General features: G+C 41.6%; 3 protein-coding genes across 4 annotated transcripts in view; 2 read left to right on the forward strand and 1 right to left on the reverse strand.

Annotated features, from left to right (window-relative positions):
• Window positions 1–1519: 1519 nt before the first annotated feature.
• LOC125238292 (heat shock protein 68-like) lies at window positions 1520–3751 on the forward strand. The gene has a single exon (XM_048145583.1). The coding sequence runs from the start codon at window positions 1631–1633 to the stop codon at window positions 3557–3559; it is 1929 nt and encodes a 642-aa protein (XP_048001540.1). The 5' UTR covers window positions 1520–1630; the 3' UTR covers window positions 3560–3751.
• Window positions 3752–5272: 1521 nt separating this feature from the next.
• LOC125238392 (probable small nuclear ribonucleoprotein Sm D2) lies at window positions 5273–6712 on the forward strand. The gene is made up of 3 exons (XM_048145704.1): window positions 5273–5390; window positions 5474–5726; window positions 6276–6712. Coding segments are annotated over exons 1-3 (360 nt in total). The 5' UTR covers window positions 5273–5388; the 3' UTR covers window positions 6381–6712.
• Window positions 6713–7458: 746 nt separating this feature from the next.
• The window catches only part of LOC125238430 (disintegrin and metalloproteinase domain-containing protein 12-like), a 37933-nt gene continuing 27124 nt past the window's right edge, over window positions 7459–18267 (reverse strand). For both annotated transcript variants that reach the window (XM_048145767.1, XM_048145768.1), the window contains exons 10-17: window positions 17665–17866; window positions 16879–17019; window positions 12440–12558; window positions 11178–11347; window positions 10925–11022; window positions 9458–9572; window positions 8709–8804; window positions 7459–8573 (exon numbers count right to left, since the gene is read on the reverse strand). In XM_048145767.1, coding sequence (XP_048001724.1) covers window positions 7708–8573; window positions 8709–8804; window positions 9458–9572; window positions 10925–11022; window positions 11178–11347; window positions 12440–12558; window positions 16879–17019; window positions 17665–17866 — 1807 coding nt within the window. In that variant the 3' untranslated portion in view covers window positions 7459–7707. The remainder of the gene's footprint in view (window positions 8574–8708; window positions 8805–9457; window positions 9573–10924; window positions 11023–11177; window positions 11348–12439; window positions 12559–16878; window positions 17020–17664; window positions 17867–18267) is intronic.

Here is an 18267-nt window from a genome sequence, read left to right on the forward strand (position 1 = left end):
TAAAACATTTTTTTCCGTTTTTTATTTTTGCACTTTGTCGGCGTGATTGATATACATATTGGTACCAAATTTCAGCTTTCTAGTGCTAACGGTTACTGAGATTATCCGCGGACGGACGGACAGACAGACATGGCGAAACTATAAGGGTTCCTAGTTGACTACGGAACCCTAAAAAACGGCAGCCTATACTATAAACCCTAATTAAACTGCAGCCTATACTAACTGACCCTCATTAGTTCACCCACTTTTAAAAATAGCTTGTAAGGCTTGTATATTCCTATAACGCGATACATTGCTGCACCAAAATTGCTGGAAAAGTTTCGATGTCGGCGAATTACATAATATATGTATTGCATACGTATGGTTTTGTTGTTACACTATATGAAATCAAAGTATTGTTAGTACATTTCGATACAAGTGCGAAAAAGAGGAAGTTCGAAACGAGTGGCGATTCGGTCGTGTTTTAAATCGACACGAGTTACGAACTTCCTTTTCGCACGTGTATCGAACGACGTTTTTCAGTACAGATGGGCCTCCGAAGTTTCGACCTGACATATACCTAATGAACCACTTCTCGCACTAATGCGTAAAAAAAACACCATCTGTACTGAAAACAAAATTATGAACTTGTTGCAAAATTCAATCTAAAATCAATAACACTTTTTCGTTAGGTCAAAAGGTCGGAACTTTTGTATTCACGAATTTTCTAGAAACTTCAAATCCTTCGTTCCCGCCGTTTCGAGAAGGGTGCTTTATCTCTTTCTATCACACGTAAATACAGATAGCGCTATCTTCTAACGATAACGATTCATGACGTCACTGGGTCGGTGGGACCAGCCTAAAAAAATAAAATTTCTGCAAAATACCGATCGGGTCTCTGTGAAAAATTTATATCAAATTATGCGTTTGGTATAAAAAATGTACCCTTTTATTTAGTAAATAAGTAATAATTAAATCAGTTCTTAGTTCGATTAGAAAAATAGTAACAACAAACACTGTAACAGAACGGCACAAAAAAAGGGAACAGTATAAAATATTAACCCAACTTTACCTTGTTGTTACATGATTATTAAGGTAAGGAACAGAAATGTGCTTGTAATACTAGCATCACTGCTGACGTATCATACATACTCCAGCTATATGCTTGTTTGCCAAATTGCCACTTTTATGAAGTCGCTGAGTAAAAAAAATAGAAAATAAGGGTAAGTTATTGGAGAGAAAAATAGTTTACAATATATCATAGCTATAAGATGTTATTGAAGTCTTCTATTCAAATTTTTATTTTCCGTAACTTAAATTCAAATAATATGCGTATCTCAAAATATTCTCCAAAGTTAAGATTTTTTTATTCACCTGGTATTACTGTACCATCGGCTGTCTCTTTCGTACGCACTGCAAATTGATAGTCTATCTCGCTCTACGACCCCGAACCGAGAGTGCCGAGAAAAATCTAGAAAACTCTGGGCCGTGATTGGTCGTTAACCGAGGGGTATATAAGCGACCGCGCGTTGGCGGCAACTCAGTATAAAATTAAACACGAAAGCGAACGAACGAAGAAGTTGAGCGGTGAAAACCTCTCGAGTTATTACGACGTATTTCTTATATCAAGAAGTTATTGAAATTAATTAAAATGCCAGCTGTAGGAATCGATCTTGGAACAACTTATTCATGTGTGGGAGTTTACCAGCACGGAAATGTGGAGATCATCGCGAACGACCAGGGCAACCGGACCACCCCGTCCTACGTCGCGTTCACGGACACCGAGCGACTCATCGGCGATGCTGCGAAGAACCAAGTCGCGCTCAACCCCAACAACACGGTGTTCGACGCCAAACGACTTATTGGACGCAAATTCGACGACCCGAAGATACAGGCGGACATGAAACACTGGCCGTTCAAAGTCATCAGCGATTTTGGGAAGCCAAAGATTCAGGTTGAATTCAAAGGGGAGACGAAGAGGTTCGCGCCCGAGGAAATCAGCAGCATGGTTTTGACGAAGATGAAGGAGACAGCAGAAGCCTATTTGGGCTCAACGGTGCGGGACGCCGTCATCACAGTCCCGGCTTATTTCAACGATTCACAAAGGCAAGCTACAAAGGACGCGGGCGCTATTGCAGGTTTGAATGTTTTGAGAATTATCAATGAACCTACCGCCGCTGCGCTCGCTTATGGTTTGGACAAGAACTTGAAAGGAGAGCGCAATGTTCTTATTTTCGATCTCGGCGGAGGCACTTTCGACGTTTCCATCCTTACCATCGACGAGGGATCGCTGTTTGAAGTGAAAGCGACTGCCGGCGACACCCATCTTGGAGGCGAGGACTTTGACAACAGGCTCGTGAACCATCTGGCCGACGAGTTCAAGCGCAAATACAAGAAGGATTTGCGAGGTAACACTAGAGCACTGCGTCGCTTGCGGACGGCCGCCGAACGAGCTAAGCGCACCCTTTCATCTAGCACAGAAGCGACAATAGAGATAGATGCGCTGTACGAAGGCATTGACTATTACACTCACATTTCTAGAGCGCGTTTCGAAGAGCTCAACTCTGACCTGTTCAGAGGTACTCTAGAGCCGGTCGAGAAAGCTCTACGCGACGCGAAATTGGACAAGAGCCAAATCCATGACGTAGTACTCGTTGGCGGCTCGACTCGCATACCGAAGATCCAGAGCCTCCTACAGAACTTCTTCAACGGCAAGCAGTTGAACCTCTCCATCAACCCCGACGAGGCTGTGGCTTATGGTGCGGCAGTCCAAGCGGCTATTCTAACCGGGTCCAACGATTCTAAAATCCAAGATGTTCTGTTGGTCGACGTAGCGCCATTATCACTCGGCATCGAGACAGCCGGCGGCGTCATGACTAAAATCATCGAACGCAACTCCAAAATCCCAACCAAGCAATCTCAGACCTTCACAACTTATTCTGACAACCAGCCAGCTGTCACTATCCAAGTTTACGAAGGCGAGCGTGCTATGACTAAAGACAACAACCTATTGGGAACCTTCGACTTAACTGGAATTCCACCGGCACCTAGAGGCGTTCCTAAAATTGATGTCACCTTCGACATCGACGCTAATGGCATCTTGAACGTTTCTGCAAAAGAGAACAGCACGGGGCGCAGCAAGAACATCGTTATCAAGAACGACAAAGGTCGTCTGTCTCAAGCGGACATCGACAGAATGCTAGCGGAGGCGGAACGCTACAAAGACGAAGACGAGAAGCAAAGGAAGCGAGTAGCAGCCAGGAACCAACTGGAAGCGTACGTCTTCAGTGTGAAGCAAGCGTTGGATGACGCTGGAGACAAACTAAGTGAGCAGGACAAGAATACAGCTCGCAGCGAGTGCGAAGAGACGCTTCGATGGCTGGATAACAACTCCCTAGCCGAAGTCGATGAGTACGAGCATAAGCTAAAAGAGGTGCAGAGGGTATGCTCGCCAGTTATGACCAAGATGCACGGTGGCAACCAAGAAGGTATGCCCGGCGGTATGCCAGGAGGCATGGGAGGTAACCCAGGAGGCATGGGAGGCAGGAACGACGGACCCACCATCGAAGAAGTGGACTAAACATCAAATATAAACCAATCAGGATTTTAAGTCATGGATTGTGGGCCTAAAAGCAGAATCGAAGGCCCCCATAATCGAGGTTGACATCTATTTCAATTTTCAAATTTATTTTATTCCATCCTAAATCCAGAACATTCCGTTCAGACAAGACAGTTACTTATGAATAAATGGATTTTGAGTTCCAAACTTAAATATTTTGTTTTATTTACTGCCATCTGTGAGGGCTGATACGATCGGACTGCAAACCAATTGTATGAATAGGGAAGTAGGTAATAATAACCGCGCCAAGTTACAATCCGTCTGTATCGTATCGGCCCTACTTAACTGCAAGTGTTTCCATAGGATAAATGCGCCTATAACTTTTAATAGCAAGTAATATTATAAATTAACAGCCCTAGTTAACTAACTGTAAAATAATTATAGACGCAATTTTCCTATGAAAACACTATTTAAACTTGTTGGCTTGACTGTACGAGCCTACCACGAACACCGAAATTCGCAAAATGCGAGCATATTATTCTAGAACATTTAGATTGTCTACTTAGTGTTCTAGAAAAATATGCTTTGAAAAGACAAACTTAGGTATTATTCATATCCATACTAATATTATAAATAGGAAAATGTGTGTGTCTGTTTGTTTGTCCGTCTTTCACGGCAAAACGAACCGACGAATTGGCGTGATTTAAGTGGAGATAGTTGAAGGGATGTAGAGTGACATAGGCTACTTTTTGTCTCTTTCTAACGCGAACGAAGCCGCGGGCAAAAGCTAGTACCTACATATAACCGGCTAGAATAATTTAAAGGGAATGAATCATAGTAGGCCCTCCGTTTGTGCCTTGCCGCTACACCACATACGTACAATAACCCGGCCCGCCTGACTTCATCATCATCATCAGCTACCAATAATAACAAGGAGGCTGTGCTGCGTCACAATCTCAAACTTACTACTTACATATTAGGCACATAATTAAAGTCACGCCTGAATTCCCAAAAGATGTAAACAGAGCACACGAAACTGCACGAGTTTCGGTGCCACTTCTAACAATAAAAAAAAATGTGATATTGCAGTAATAAGTTGCTAACGAAGGAAAGACAGGGGGTAGTGAAACTTGAAACCTGTCACCACACATTTAACCTTCTACAGCTAACCTTCAAAGACCCAGCAAACACATGCCTCTCCTATGCGAGCCATGGCTATTCTCATGATTCATGACATGACACCTTAGTAAAGGTGTAATATAGGTGTAAGTACCGTGCCTTTGGAAGTAGGCGTATGTACCGAAGCTGTCGAAGCTTCTAGGCAGGTGAAGTTCGGAAGCAGTACAGTGTCCGCAATATTAGGTTCAAGGCCGGTCATGAAGTATCTTTAGTGTAATATAAGCCAAGGAGACTCATGGCCCTGGAAGTCATGAGTGAATTTGAATAGTATAGGATAAGTGAGACCTGGTCACTAACTTATACCATAGTCGAAGATTGCTCGACATCTTTCTGTCCATACCGAGGAATATTTTCAATGACTACGTTGGTACGCGCGCGCTCATTGAAATTGTTGGTTGATAACCAAGATAGTAATTATTTTTATTTTGTTCTAAGCTTAGTAAATATGCTAACCTTGGTAGGTTAGATTTAGTTTTGTAGATTTGGTAATCTGCGGTCCGTGCCGTACGCCCGTCTGTTTTGATTCGTGACGTTAGAGCACTGGCAACACTGAATACACTGACGCAAGACAATATTACGTTATCTGTGGCACAACAGATCCGCGCTATCGAGAGGCATTTCTTGCACTTTTTCCGTGTATTTTAAACAAATTTAGACCTACAACTATCAAAATGTAAGTAATTAATTACGTTACGTCTATATTCAATAATTCGTTTTGTTTCATTGCAATTTAACACGAGGTTTTCCTACTTTTAGGGCAACCACGGCCAAGCCACGCTCGGAGATGACTCTGGAAGAGTTAGCTAAGATTGAGGAGGAAGAATTCAGCACAGGGCCTCTGTCCGTGCTAACACAGTCTGTGAAGAACAATACTCAAGTTCTGATCAACTGCAGGAACAACAAAAAGTTGTTGGGCCGTGTCAAGGCCTTCGACCGGCATTGTAACATGGTTCTTGAAAATGTAAAGGAAATGTGGACTGAAGTGCCGAGGACTGGCAAAGGAAAGAAGGTAAGCCAGATTATTTTGTAAAATAAAGAGTTAAGTCTAAATTGGCTCTGTGTATTGAAATTGTTTGAGGTTATGTTGGATGTTTGGTAAAACAAAGATCAGTGACATACCTAGCTGCCAGCCTAGCCAAAGTGACAATAGTTCATTCTCTGTAGGTGAATTATGTTACAAAGAGTAAACATTTTGTAGAATGTCTATGCACCCGGAATGTAATAATATAAAATGGTCATTTCAAGACGTCAGCGAATTCTAATTGCGGCGACTCATTTGTCTTCAGTGGAATTTAATTTCTAATTTATTAGAATTCAAATTTCACTGAAAATATAAGTGTCGCAGCAATTAGAATATGGACTAGACGACAGTGGCGGAGCGTCGATACAACTCGATTCCCAACGGGTTCCCTAAAATTATCTAGTATCTGTAGAAGTCCATACAAAACAGATTCCAAAAACCCCTCCGGCTTTACCAACGAAAATTACCTTACCTTCCCCTCCAAACCTTGGATTTTAAACTAAATAGAAATTTAACATATTGTGTCGTCATTTTCAGGGCAAAGCTGTCAACAAAGACAAGTTTATTTCCAAGATGTTCCTCCGTGGAGACTCCGTCATTCTGGTTCTAAGGAACCCCCTTGCCACCGCAGCGGGAAAGTAAACTAGCTTTAAGGTACCAAAGTCATCTATTGTCAAACGGTCAGACCCTGTTCTAATCCAGTTTAACCCTTAAATGCATGAACTAGACAAAAATCTTCCACAAATTTGAATTTTGACATGCTGTCAATAGAGTCAAAAATGCATTATGCATATATACATCACTATGCATTTAAGGGTTAAACATCTACAAATATGTGGTGGACATGTATTATAACCAGAAATTCCAATAAGTTTATTTTGATCAACAATTTTTGTTTTCAATTTCCTTGTGATTGGTTTGCGGTGGATGCACTAGATGTAATTTTATAAGTCTTAATATAAGGATTAAAATTACTTAGTTTTGTTTTATTCAAACCATTTAATTTTATAAGGGGCAGCTTTATGTGAAAGAAAGAGGCTTATAAAGAAAAAATAGTCAAGCATACATTTTTTTTATTAAAAATACAAGTGGTAATATCAACAGTCTACTGGGTATATCAAAATTTTTGAGCAAATCCATTAAATTAAGTTTAATTATCAAATGCACTATATGAGTATTATAAACATTAAAAATATCTTTGGGTTTAAAACATAAACAAATGTAGGCAAAACATTAGTAACAATACTGTTTATAAATCCTTTTCTTAAATTTTTACTTAAAAATATTAGCATTTACTTAATAAGTACGTAAAACAGACCAGCCCCTCTAACACAACTTGCCTTGTCGCGCGCTAGTCCATACTTGAAGCCGCGCTTGATGTATGAACTCGCGCGGCAAGGCAAGTTATGCTAAAGGGTCTGCTACACAGATAACTAAACAATACTCAGCCTGAATTGACAAAGGAATGTTTATTCTCAATTTAAATTTGTCATCCTCCATAGATTATGTCACAAGTGGGCAAATGATATATTTCTGATAAGGGCCCTAAGCTCCACATTCATTTGACGACCGGTCTGGCGCAGTCGGTAGTGACCCTGCCTGCTGCGCCGCGGTCCCGGGTTCGAATCCCGGTAAGGGCATTTATTTGTGTGATGAGCACAGATATTTGTTCCTGAGTCATGGATGTTTTCTATGTATATAAGTATTTATATATTATATATCGTTGTCTGAGTACCCACAACACAAGCCTTCTTGAGCTTACCGTGGGCCTCAGTCAATCTGTGTTAGAATGTCCTATAATATTTATTTATTAAAAAAAAATCCATTTCTGATATCCTTGCAATACTCATGATTTAACTACAGAAACTTTTGCTTTTTTCATAATTCAATATATGCCCTCACCACAAATATGTCATTTTGCTTCCTTGCCAAGCAATCTATTTATGTAAAAGTACATTATAATATAAAATTATTTATTAACATTTACATTGCCAACTTTTCTCAGCTTCGATCTTTGATTAAGAAACTCACTAGTCGTAGAAGTAAGACCAGCATTTATTATTTCTGGCTTAAGTTTATTTTCTTGTGGCAGTCTGTTAGGCTTTGGACTAACACCTGGTTTTGGACTTACACTAGGCTTAGGACTAACACTAGGCTTAGGACTTACACTAGGTTTTAGACTAGCAGTTTTAGGACTTACAGTAAGATTAGGTCTATTTACAGGTGACATTTTACTGTTCTTAAGCAATTCAAGTTCTTTATTTAAGTCTTTAAAATTAGGAATATTGGAGTTACTTTTCTCTGTGATTGTCTCAATATGTTTCATATCATCAATTTTAGGTTTGATTACATCTAAATTATTTACCCCAGTTTTATTATAATTATTATGGATAGGAACATGGGTATTCTTTTGAACAATAACTATGTCCTCTTTATTTATTGTAAGTTTAAATTTTACAGGTTCTCTTTCATTTTTTGTCTTTCTTAGCTTTTCTCTTTCTGTCTTTTTAGCTATATCTGTATTAGGTTTATCAACATAACATATTTCTGCATACTCATTACCATATTCATTCTTGACAGTAACAATTTTTCTCACATTATCCTTTGTAGTGTTACAATTAATTTTATCACTAACATAAAACCAATTTCTTAAAGAATTTAAACTAGGTAGAGCAAACTTAGAATCAAAGGTAGGTTTTTTATAGTGTGATTTGAAAATCTTGTAGCGTAGAACGGAACAACAGGCACAGAAGTATATGAGGAGTAGAACTAATATGATAGCAGGGACGATGCCTAAGAAAATCACGTACATCGCCACCATGAATCGCCATAAACCTGTAGAAAATAACGCTATTTAAATTTTATATTTTTTGCAGTTTATGATTCTTATGAAAGTAGAGAAAACAGCTACTTTGAACAGATATTTCCTTGACATATTTCTAGAGATAGTTCCTTGATACATATACATACTGGTAGTATCGGAGATGGGCCCGGAGTCATAAGAGCCCCCGGCGCCAGGCAGCTCGCACAGCGGTGGCGCGTAGCCTGCATCACAGTGGCAGTTACCTGCAGAAAAACAAACAATCTATTATAAAATACAATACAATACAAATATTCTTTATTGCTCACCAATATAACAAGATGACATTAAAAAAATAAGCACATAACTTTAATTAACTTTGGTAGACAACAGGCGGTCTTATCGCTAAAGAGCGATCTTTTCCAGACAACCTTTGGGTAGTGGAGACAAGACACAAAAAACAACTGATTTGAGTAGGTGATGCAGTGAGTGATAGAAAACGTCAAATAATCTTAATACTAATAAACATACATAAATAGCAAAATAAAATAAACCTAAATATACCATACATAATATAAATACTATAACAACACAGCTACGAATTTACACAGTAAAATGTGTAAATTCCAATTTATTTCTTCATAACGAAAGTTACATGTCTATACATATAATATTAAAGTAAATTACGATAGAAATATTTAAATGGAAATACCAATCAACCAATGCTATAAATACTACTGAACAAGCGCGGATCCAGCTTCGTGCCCAGGGGAGGGGGGGGGGTCACGTGGCAAAGGCCCAGGCCCCAAGGGGGGGGGGTCACGTGGTCTATTTGTATGGCCAACCTAGGCTGCAGGGGGGGGTCATGTGACCCCCATGACCCCCCCCCTGGATCCGCGCATGCTACTGAAATTCTTACCATTAGAGTTACACACGCCGTGTCCGGAGCAGTTACAAGAATAGACAGAGCCCGCCGCTCGTTGAGACATCTCTCTCACTCGCTCAACCGACACGCATTTCTGCTGCATACACATCTGCAATTTTATGGATCATTTAGTTATTTCGTATGGATAATATAAGGTTTGACATCAGCTTACATATCAGAACTTATGATATCAGAACCTGTGGCCAGAAGAACGATCGTTGCCGCTCTATAGTGTAATTGTAATGTAATGTATCATGTTATCTGTCTCTACGGCTCTTCCGTATGAGCGCAACCGAGCTGAAGTCTTAAACCAATTGGGCCTGTAATGTTGGCTACAGGTTCAATTGTTAACAAAAAATAAGTGATAAAAACTTGCGAAACTTAACACATCATGAATACATCTGTGTGGCAAAAGGCGCTGGCTCAGCATTGTGATATTTGTGATGGGGCAAGCCACTTCGCTGGTATTCTGCCAGTTGTTAATATCCTAAGGCACCCCACAGGTGCATAGGGCCTCCACAAGATCCTTCCACGCCTTTCTATCTTGAGCCACCGCCTTGGCCTCGTTCCAGCTCAGTCCATATTCCCGCAGCTCGTTCTCAACCCTCCGCCTCCAGGTGTGTACGGGGCGTTTGCGGGCTCGCTTCCTCCTTGAGGCCGCCACTCAAACGCGATACTGGCGCTATTGGTAGCTCCTCTTCGAAGGGTCTGACCGATCCATTTCCGCAGAGCCACTTCCTGGGCGATCGGAGGTTGTCGGCACATACTCCACAAATCCTCATTTCTTATGGTCTTATTTTATTTTATTTGTAAGGAAAACTTACAGCTAACGTTACAATAAGGCTCATAACATGGAAACAATGAGCCAATAACAAGTTTCCACAGATAGAAACTGGGCAGAAGAAACGGAGGACCGACCGGAGGGAGAGCCATGATGCTATGCAGGCTATGCAGGTATAAAGGGGATGACGACTACATAAAAAATGATGGCATTCTGTTTAGGCACTGGTCCCACCGCGAGCTAGTAAGCTATGAGCTATGTTTATAGTTACTCGCCCAGCGGTGAGCTATCAAAATCGCCGTGTCTCTTTTATTTGCACGGGAGTGCTTATCTTTTGTTCGTTTTTATAGCCGATAGCTCATAGCTTACTAGCTCGCGATGGGACCAGTGTTTAGTCCGTCAGTTACATCGTCCAAAAATACTGAACACATATTTTTCGCTTTTTGTAATTAATGAAAAAATACAAAGATATACAGACGTCATTCACTTCTAAGTAAAAATTCTACCTAGGCGTGAGCGCGTGACGTCACGCGAAACTTCAACGCACTGTACCGTCGTCATTTTTCGTTTACGAGAACAAAAGAAAAAATACGTGTCTAAAATTCTTTGATAATCTTACTGACGGACTAATTAGATTTTTTAGTCGTCTCGCCTATTTTCGAATGCAGTTTAGAAGTTACCTTATCAGGTCCGCACTTGGCGCCATCGGGTACCAGACCTGGGTCCACGTCCCTCAGCCCAAAGTCGATCATGGCCGTGTGGCACGGGACCACCTTATCTAAAAACAAGACGAAAAACTTTAGTTTTAAGCTACGCAAAATAAAACGTAAAAAGGGCTGTTCATGATGGTTGCACAGTGCAACTTGCACTAGACTTTGCCCTGTAGCATGTCGCAGAAGACGTAATTTTTAAGGTTCTGTATGATTATCTCACCTCTGCCCTTCTGCACGGGGTAGTTCTGTATCCTCGCCACAAAGTAGTCGCCGAGTTGGATCGCATTCTTCCCCTCAAGATGGCTGCACTGCAGCATACCGCAGTACACGTCTTGCGCCGCGCAGCGGCGGAATATCTGCGACACACGGTCGCGGCCGCAGTTGCCGTAGCTGTTACAATATTTACGTGTAAAAAAACAATATACAATACTAAACACAAATATCTTTATTTATGGTAGACAACAGGCGGTCTTATCGCTAAAGAGCGATCTCTTTGGGTAGTGGAGACAAAACATAATAACCTAACCTCAAAATTAAAATTTTGAAAAACCCCTACTGCGACATAGTAGAGCGATTTTCATGAAACATGGCTAATGACACTCCCGACTAACTCAGCTTTCAGACAAAAAAAAACGAAATCTAAATCGGTTCATCCGTTTGGGAGCTACGATGCCACAGACAGACACACACACAGGCAGACAAACAGACAGACACGTCAAACTTATAACACCCCTTCGTTTTTGCGTCGGGGGTTAAAAACGAATGATTTGAGACAATATGTACTTAGGTACAGTAGAAGTAGTAAAAGATTATAAATAACTAGCGTTTGCCCGCGGCTTCGCTCGCGTTAGAAAGAGACAAAAAGGAGCCTATGTCACTCTCCATCCCTTCAACTATCTCCACTTTAAAAATCACGTCAATTTGTCGCTCCGTTTTGCCGTGAAAGACGGGACAAACAAATAGACACACACACTTTCCCATTTATAATTTTTTTTTTTTCATTTATTTATTTCGGGACTTAATATTAAATCAATAATAAATATAAATAAATATTATAGGACATTCTTACACAGATTGACTGAGTCCCACGGTAAGCTCAAGAAGGCTTGTGTTGCAGGTACTCAGACAACGATATATATAATATACAAATACTTATATACATAGAAAACATCCATGACTCAGGAACAAATATCTGTGCTCATCTCACAAATAAATGCCCTTGCCGGGATTCGAACCCGGGACCGCGGCTTAGCAGGCAGGATCACTACCCGCTAGGCCAGACCGGTCGTCAAAACCACCGGTCACCGGTCATATTAAATAATAGTATGGATGTTTGAGCAAATCCGAAGGTCATGTATGAGAAACGTTATTAATTAACGTGAGTGAAGCGAAAGTGGTTCGTCAGGATCGCAGCAAGTGGAAATCCGTGACCTCTGCCTACCCCTCTGGGAAACAGATGTGAGTATAAGTATGTATACTTACTCGTTGGCGTCCACGTTGCGTTTGATATAGCACTCGTCGTCAGCTCTCTCCCCCGTGACTCCCCACAGCAGCTGGCACTGATCCGTGTGGGTCCGACAAGATCCTCGCACGCAGTAAGCCTGGTGGTAAGATAGAATCAATACTATAGGTACATACATAGTTAAACTAGGCATTTTTTGCAAATTGACAATTTTTTTTTTATTATGGACCCTAGTCACACCTGATGGAAAGTGAAGACAGTCTAAGATGGAGCTCACCTCAGTAATAGCCTATTCACTCTTGCTTTAAAGAGACCGAGGTCGTATTTTTTAACACGCTTTTATTAGGTCGTCGTGTATGTAACTAACTATGTAATGGAATCTGCGGAGGCTAATTTAACCATCTTCCAGGAGTCGTAGCGTAATGAAAATTGGCAGCTATATGTAGTTCCGATGACAATACAATAATATGGTACTGTTGAGCTGATCTGATGATGGAGTCGGAAGATATGAACTGGAACTACATGATGGAACATCGTATCATAGCTGTTTTTGGGCTTCTTAGAAAAGTCTTGTAATGAACTTTGACTACGATTAGGTTTCAAGGTCTGATGATGGAGCCGGAAGATATGAACTGGAACTACATGATGGAACATAGTATCATAGCTGTTTTTGGGCTTCTTAGAAAAGTCTTGTAATGAACTTTGACTACGATTAGGTTTCAAGGTCTGATGATGGAGCCGGAAGATATGAACTGGAACTACATGATGGAACATAGTATCATAGCTGTTTTTGGGCTTCTTAGAAAAGTCTTGTAATGAACTTTGACTACGATTAGGTTTCAAGGTCTGACGATGGAGCCGGAAGATATGAACTGGAACTACATGATGGAACATCGTATCATAGCTGTTTTTGGGCTTCTTAGAAAAGCCTTGTAATGAACTATGACTACGATTAGGTTTCAAGGCCTGATGATGGTGCCGGAAGATATGAACAGAAAGGGGGAGGGGGGGGGGGGGGCTCGAGGGGGGAAGCATAAAAGAAAGATCAACGTTGTATTTAAAATAAGTTGGGTTAAGGTTTTCTTGTGATCCTTAAGAGTAAAGAAAGGGGGCACGGGGGCGAAGCCCCCGCATGAAAGAAAGATCAACGTAGTATTTAGAATAAATTGGGTTAGCGTTTTCTTGTGACCTTTTTAGAGCAAACAAAAGGGGGGCTCGGGGGCGAAGCCCCCGCATGAAAGAAAGATCAACGTAGTATTTAAGATAAGTTGGGTTAGCGTTTTCTTGTGACCTTTAAGAGCAAACAAAGGGGGCTCGGGGGCGAAGCCCCCGCATAAAAGAAAGATAAACGTTGTATTTAAAATAAGTTGGGTTAGGGTTTTCTTGTTACCCTTAAGAGCAACGAAAAGGGGGCTCGGGGGCGAAGCCCCCGCATAAAAGAAAGATTAACGTAGTATTTAAAATAAGTTGGGTTAGCGTTTTCTTGTGACCTTTCAGAGCAAACAAAGGGGGGCTCGGGGGGCGAAGCCCCCCGCATGAAAGAAAGATCAACGTAGTATTTAAAATAAGTTGGTTTAGGGTTTTCTTGTGACCTTTCAGAGCAAACAAAGGGGGCTCGGGGAGTCAAGCCCCCGCATGAAAGAAAGATCAACGTAGTATTTAAGATAAGTTGGGTTAGCGTTTTCTTGTGACCTTTAAGAGCAAACAAAGGGGGGCTCGGGGGGCGAAGTCCCCCGCATGAAAGAAAGATCAACGTAGTATTTAAGATAAGTTGGGTTAACGTTTTCTTGTGACCTTTAAGAGCAAACAAAGGGGGGCTCGGGGGGCGAAGCCCCGCATAAAAGAAAGATAAACGTTGTATTTAAAATAAGTTGGGTTGGGGTTTTCCTGTTACCCTTAAGAGTAACGAAAAGAGGGGCTCGGGGGGCGAAGCCCCCCGCATAAAAGAAAGATTAACGTAGTATTTAAAAGAAGTTGGGTTAGCGTTTTCTTGCGACCTTTCAGAGCAAACAAAGGGGGGCTCGGGGGCGAAGCCCCCGCATGAAAGAAAGAACAACGTAGTATTTAGAATAAGTTGGGTTAAGGTTTTCTTGTGATCCTTAAGGGTAAAGAAAAGGGGGCTCGGGGGCGAAGCCCCCGCATAAAAGAAAGATAAACGTTGTATTTAAAATAAGTTGGGTTAGGGTTTTCTTGTTACCCTTAAGAGTAACGAAAAGGGGGCTCGGGGGCAAAGCCCCCCGCATAAAAGAAAGATTAACGTAGTATTTAAAATAAGTTGGGTTAGCGTTTTCTTGTGACCTTTCAGAGCAAACAAAGGGGGGCTCGGGGTGCGAAGCCCCCCGCATGAAAGAAAGAACAACGTAGTATTTAGAATAGGTTGGGTTAAGGTTTTCTTGTGATCCTTAAGAGTAAAGAAAAGGGGGCTCGGGGGCGAAGCCCCCGCATGAAAGAAAGATCAACGTAGTATTTAAAATAAGTTGGGTTAGCGTTTTCTTGTGACCTTTAAGAGCAAACAAAGGGGGCTCGGGGGCGAAGTCCCCGCATGAAAGAAAGATCAACGTAGTATTTAAGATAAGTTGGGTTAGCGTTTTCTTGTGACCTTTAAGAGCAAACAAAGGGGGCTCGGGGGCGAAGCCCCCGCATGAAAGAAAGATCAACGTAGTATTTAAGATTAGTTGGGTTAGCGTTTTCTTGTGACCTTTAAGAGCAAACAAAGGGGGCTCGGGGGCGTAGCCGGGCATAAAAGAAAGATAAACGTTGTATTTAAAATAAGTTGGGTTAGGGTTTTCCTGTTACCCTTAAGAGTAACGAAAAGGGGGCTCGGGGGCGAAGCCCCCGCATAAAAGAAAAATTAACGTAGTATTTAAAATAAGTTGGGTTAGCGTTTTCTTGTGACCTTTCAGAGCAAACAAAGGGGGGCTCGGGGGCGAAGCCCCCCGCATGAAAGAAAGATCAACGTAGTATTTAGAATAAGTTGGGTTAGCGTTTTCTTGTGATCTTTCAGAGCAAACAAAGGGGGCTCGGGGGACGAAGCCCCCCACATGAAAGAAAGAACAACGTAGTATTTAGAATAAGTTGGGTTAGCGTTTTCTTGTGACCTTTAAGAGCAAACAAAGGGGGGCTCGGGGGGCGAAGCCCCCCGCATGAAATAAAGATCAACGTAGTATTTAAGATAAGTTGGGTTAGCGTTTTCTTGTGATCTTTAAGAGCAAACAAAGGGGGGCTCGGGGGGCGAAGCCCCCGCATGAAAGAAAGATCAACGTTGTATTTAAAATAAGTTGGTTTAGGGTTTTCTTGTGACCTTTCAGAGCAAACAAAGGGGGGCTCGGGGGGCCAAGCCCCCCGCATGAAAGAAAGATCAACGTAGTATTTAAGATAAGTTGGGTTAGCGTTTTCTTGTGACCTTTAAGAGCAAACAAAGGGGGCTCGGAGGGCGAAGCCTCCGCATAAAAGAAAGATCAACGTTGTATTTAAAATAAGTTGGGTAATGGTTTTCCTGTGACCCTTAAGAGCAAATAAAGGGGGGCTCGGCAAAAAAGAAATACTTAAATTTTGTTTGAATTAGTTGAAATGTGACAATATTTTCTAATCGAGTCAAACAAAATCCCACTAGCTGAGAGCTTCAAAACAATGTATGGCGAAAGTATGTCTCTCTAATGTCTTCAAAAAGTCCGCGATGGCACATGTCTATATTGTCTATCTTTTACGGATAACTTACTAGGTATAAACATTTTTATGATAATACCGTAATAAGAAGGTAACCGCTAGTTATTATTAAGTAGCAATTAGCAATAAGTACACGTTAAGCCACAAATGGCATGTAAAATCCGCCTACTTGAAATAAATTTATGTATAAATATTAAAAGTATTTCATTATTAATGACTAAAAAGTATAAAATAAATTAATAGTTTAAAAAACACTATAAAACACGCTTTTATAAATGCACGTAAAAGCCAAAAATAAATTATGGATCGTTCAAGTTGTCTCTATTTGTGAGCTGAAGTTTAAAAACTATGTGCTTTTAATTATAATATTTGATTGTAAAAGCGTGGGGCGCTGGAACAGGAAAGACTTTCTTGTAAACAAATACTAATCCGAACTTCCTGGCGAATGAAGTTGCATAAGAACATAACGTTTACATATGCCGCCTAAGGGTTACCAAAGAGAACCAAAGATATCTCGTCCACGAACAAGAACTCTGCATCCTGTCACTGTAGACACTTTCCCCATTTGTACTTTGATTACCGGAAAATTTTTCTGGTCGTAATTGTGTCAATTGTAAGAGTATCCTACCGACTGCGCCATGTAAAAGTATAGGGAATGAATGAATCAAATGAGCAATGACTGACTAATTATTTATTAAGACGGTTAAACCTCACAATTACTACATAGCCTCATAATATAACACATATTTTGCGAATTAAATATGACATGACCATTTAGTCTTAACAAAATTACCTGTCCCTTCCGACAAGGCGTGGCGTCCATCTTGTGCACATCGCGCGGACAAAATGGCGACGTCCCGTTACAGAACTCCGGCAGGTCACACTCGGCGTTCGCGACGCGGCATTCCGTGCCAGTTGCCTTGGGACGACATGTCTGAAATAAATACAATGGCTAAAGATTTGAAAGAAACAAGGGTGCCTTTTTACCAGCGATACGCTACGTGGATGTGATTAGACAGATTAGTCGAACCCGTTCCCACCTCGACCTAGGTGACCTCCGCCCTGCATCCGCGCATGACGCTGAATCATCATCCTCCTTGCGTTATCCCGGCATTTGCCACGGCTGATAGGAGCCTGGGGTCCGCTTTGACAACTAATCCCAAGATGTGGCCGTGGGCACTAGTTTTTACGAAAGCGACTGCCATCTGACCTTCCAACCCGAAGGGTAAACTAGACCTCATTGGAATTAGTCCGGTTTCCTCACGATGTCCGCGCATGACGCTGAATATAAATTAAAAAAGAATCACCATACTGAACAGGGCGTAAGGTACTATTAGAGACCAGTGGAGTGAGTGGAGTGGAGTGGAGTGGAGGGTCATCGTAAAAGAGCCGGATTACCCACGCGCTGGTTCAGCACAATAATGAAGGTCACACGCGTTGGGCTTCAGGGATCCTTTAGGAAGGCAAAAGATCGGCCTGCGTGGAGATCACTGCAACGTACAGCGACTTATGGTGGTCACGACCCTCAGTCATGAGACTCATGAGGTTTCCACGAAGAAGAGACTATTATAGAGTGTACCTTAATATCACAGCACTGGCCGTTAGCACACGTAGCGTTGGCCCGCAGTGTGCAGTCCGGCTTGCAGCACGCCGCACATGCATTCCGGTCCCTGTCTGACGGAGACTCTGCTCCAAGCGGAGTCCCGCAGTCGCATTCCTCGCCAGCTTCCAGGAACCCGTTCCCGCAGGTTGGGGAGTCGAAGAGACGAATCGGTATGTTACTGTTGATGGAATAATTCGTAGGTATAAGACAAGGTGATATGTGGTAAATAAGTTAACAAACGACCGCGTACCCGCGACCGTAGATTCGCGAGCGAGAAAAGAAATAGCTCTTTCTCGCTCCCACTGACAGGATAGCAAGTGTGTATGAGCTTGGTGCGGCGCGCGCGTATGTTAGTACTTTTAGACACTCTGAGGCAAAACTGACACTTATAGGGATTCCTCGAACTAATAAAATAAATATAGGACATTCATAGACAGACTAATTAAGCCCCACGGTAAGCTTAAGAAGACTTATGATGTGGATACCTAAAACGATACATATACTATTTATAATACGTAATATAACAACCCAGGAACAAATATTTGGTGCACAAATAAATGTCCAAATTCCAAATTATTT

This window comes from Leguminivora glycinivorella, chromosome 23 (assembly GCF_023078275.1).
Source record: "Leguminivora glycinivorella isolate SPB_JAAS2020 chromosome 23, LegGlyc_1.1, whole genome shotgun sequence".
NCBI classification, from domain to species: domain Eukaryota; kingdom Metazoa; phylum Arthropoda; class Insecta; order Lepidoptera; family Tortricidae; genus Leguminivora; species Leguminivora glycinivorella.

Excerpts from the sequence above, each read along its gene's own strand:
- LOC125238292 (XM_048145583.1), top strand. The coding sequence starts at position 1,631 with ATGCCAGCTGTAGGAATCGATCTTGGAACAACTTATTCATGTGTGGGA.
- LOC125238392 (XM_048145704.1), top strand. Across the intron at positions 5,727-6,275 it reads GGACTGGCAAAGGAAAGAAG|GGCAAAGCTGTCAACAAAGA; the intron begins GTAAGCCAGATT and ends CGTCATTTTCAG.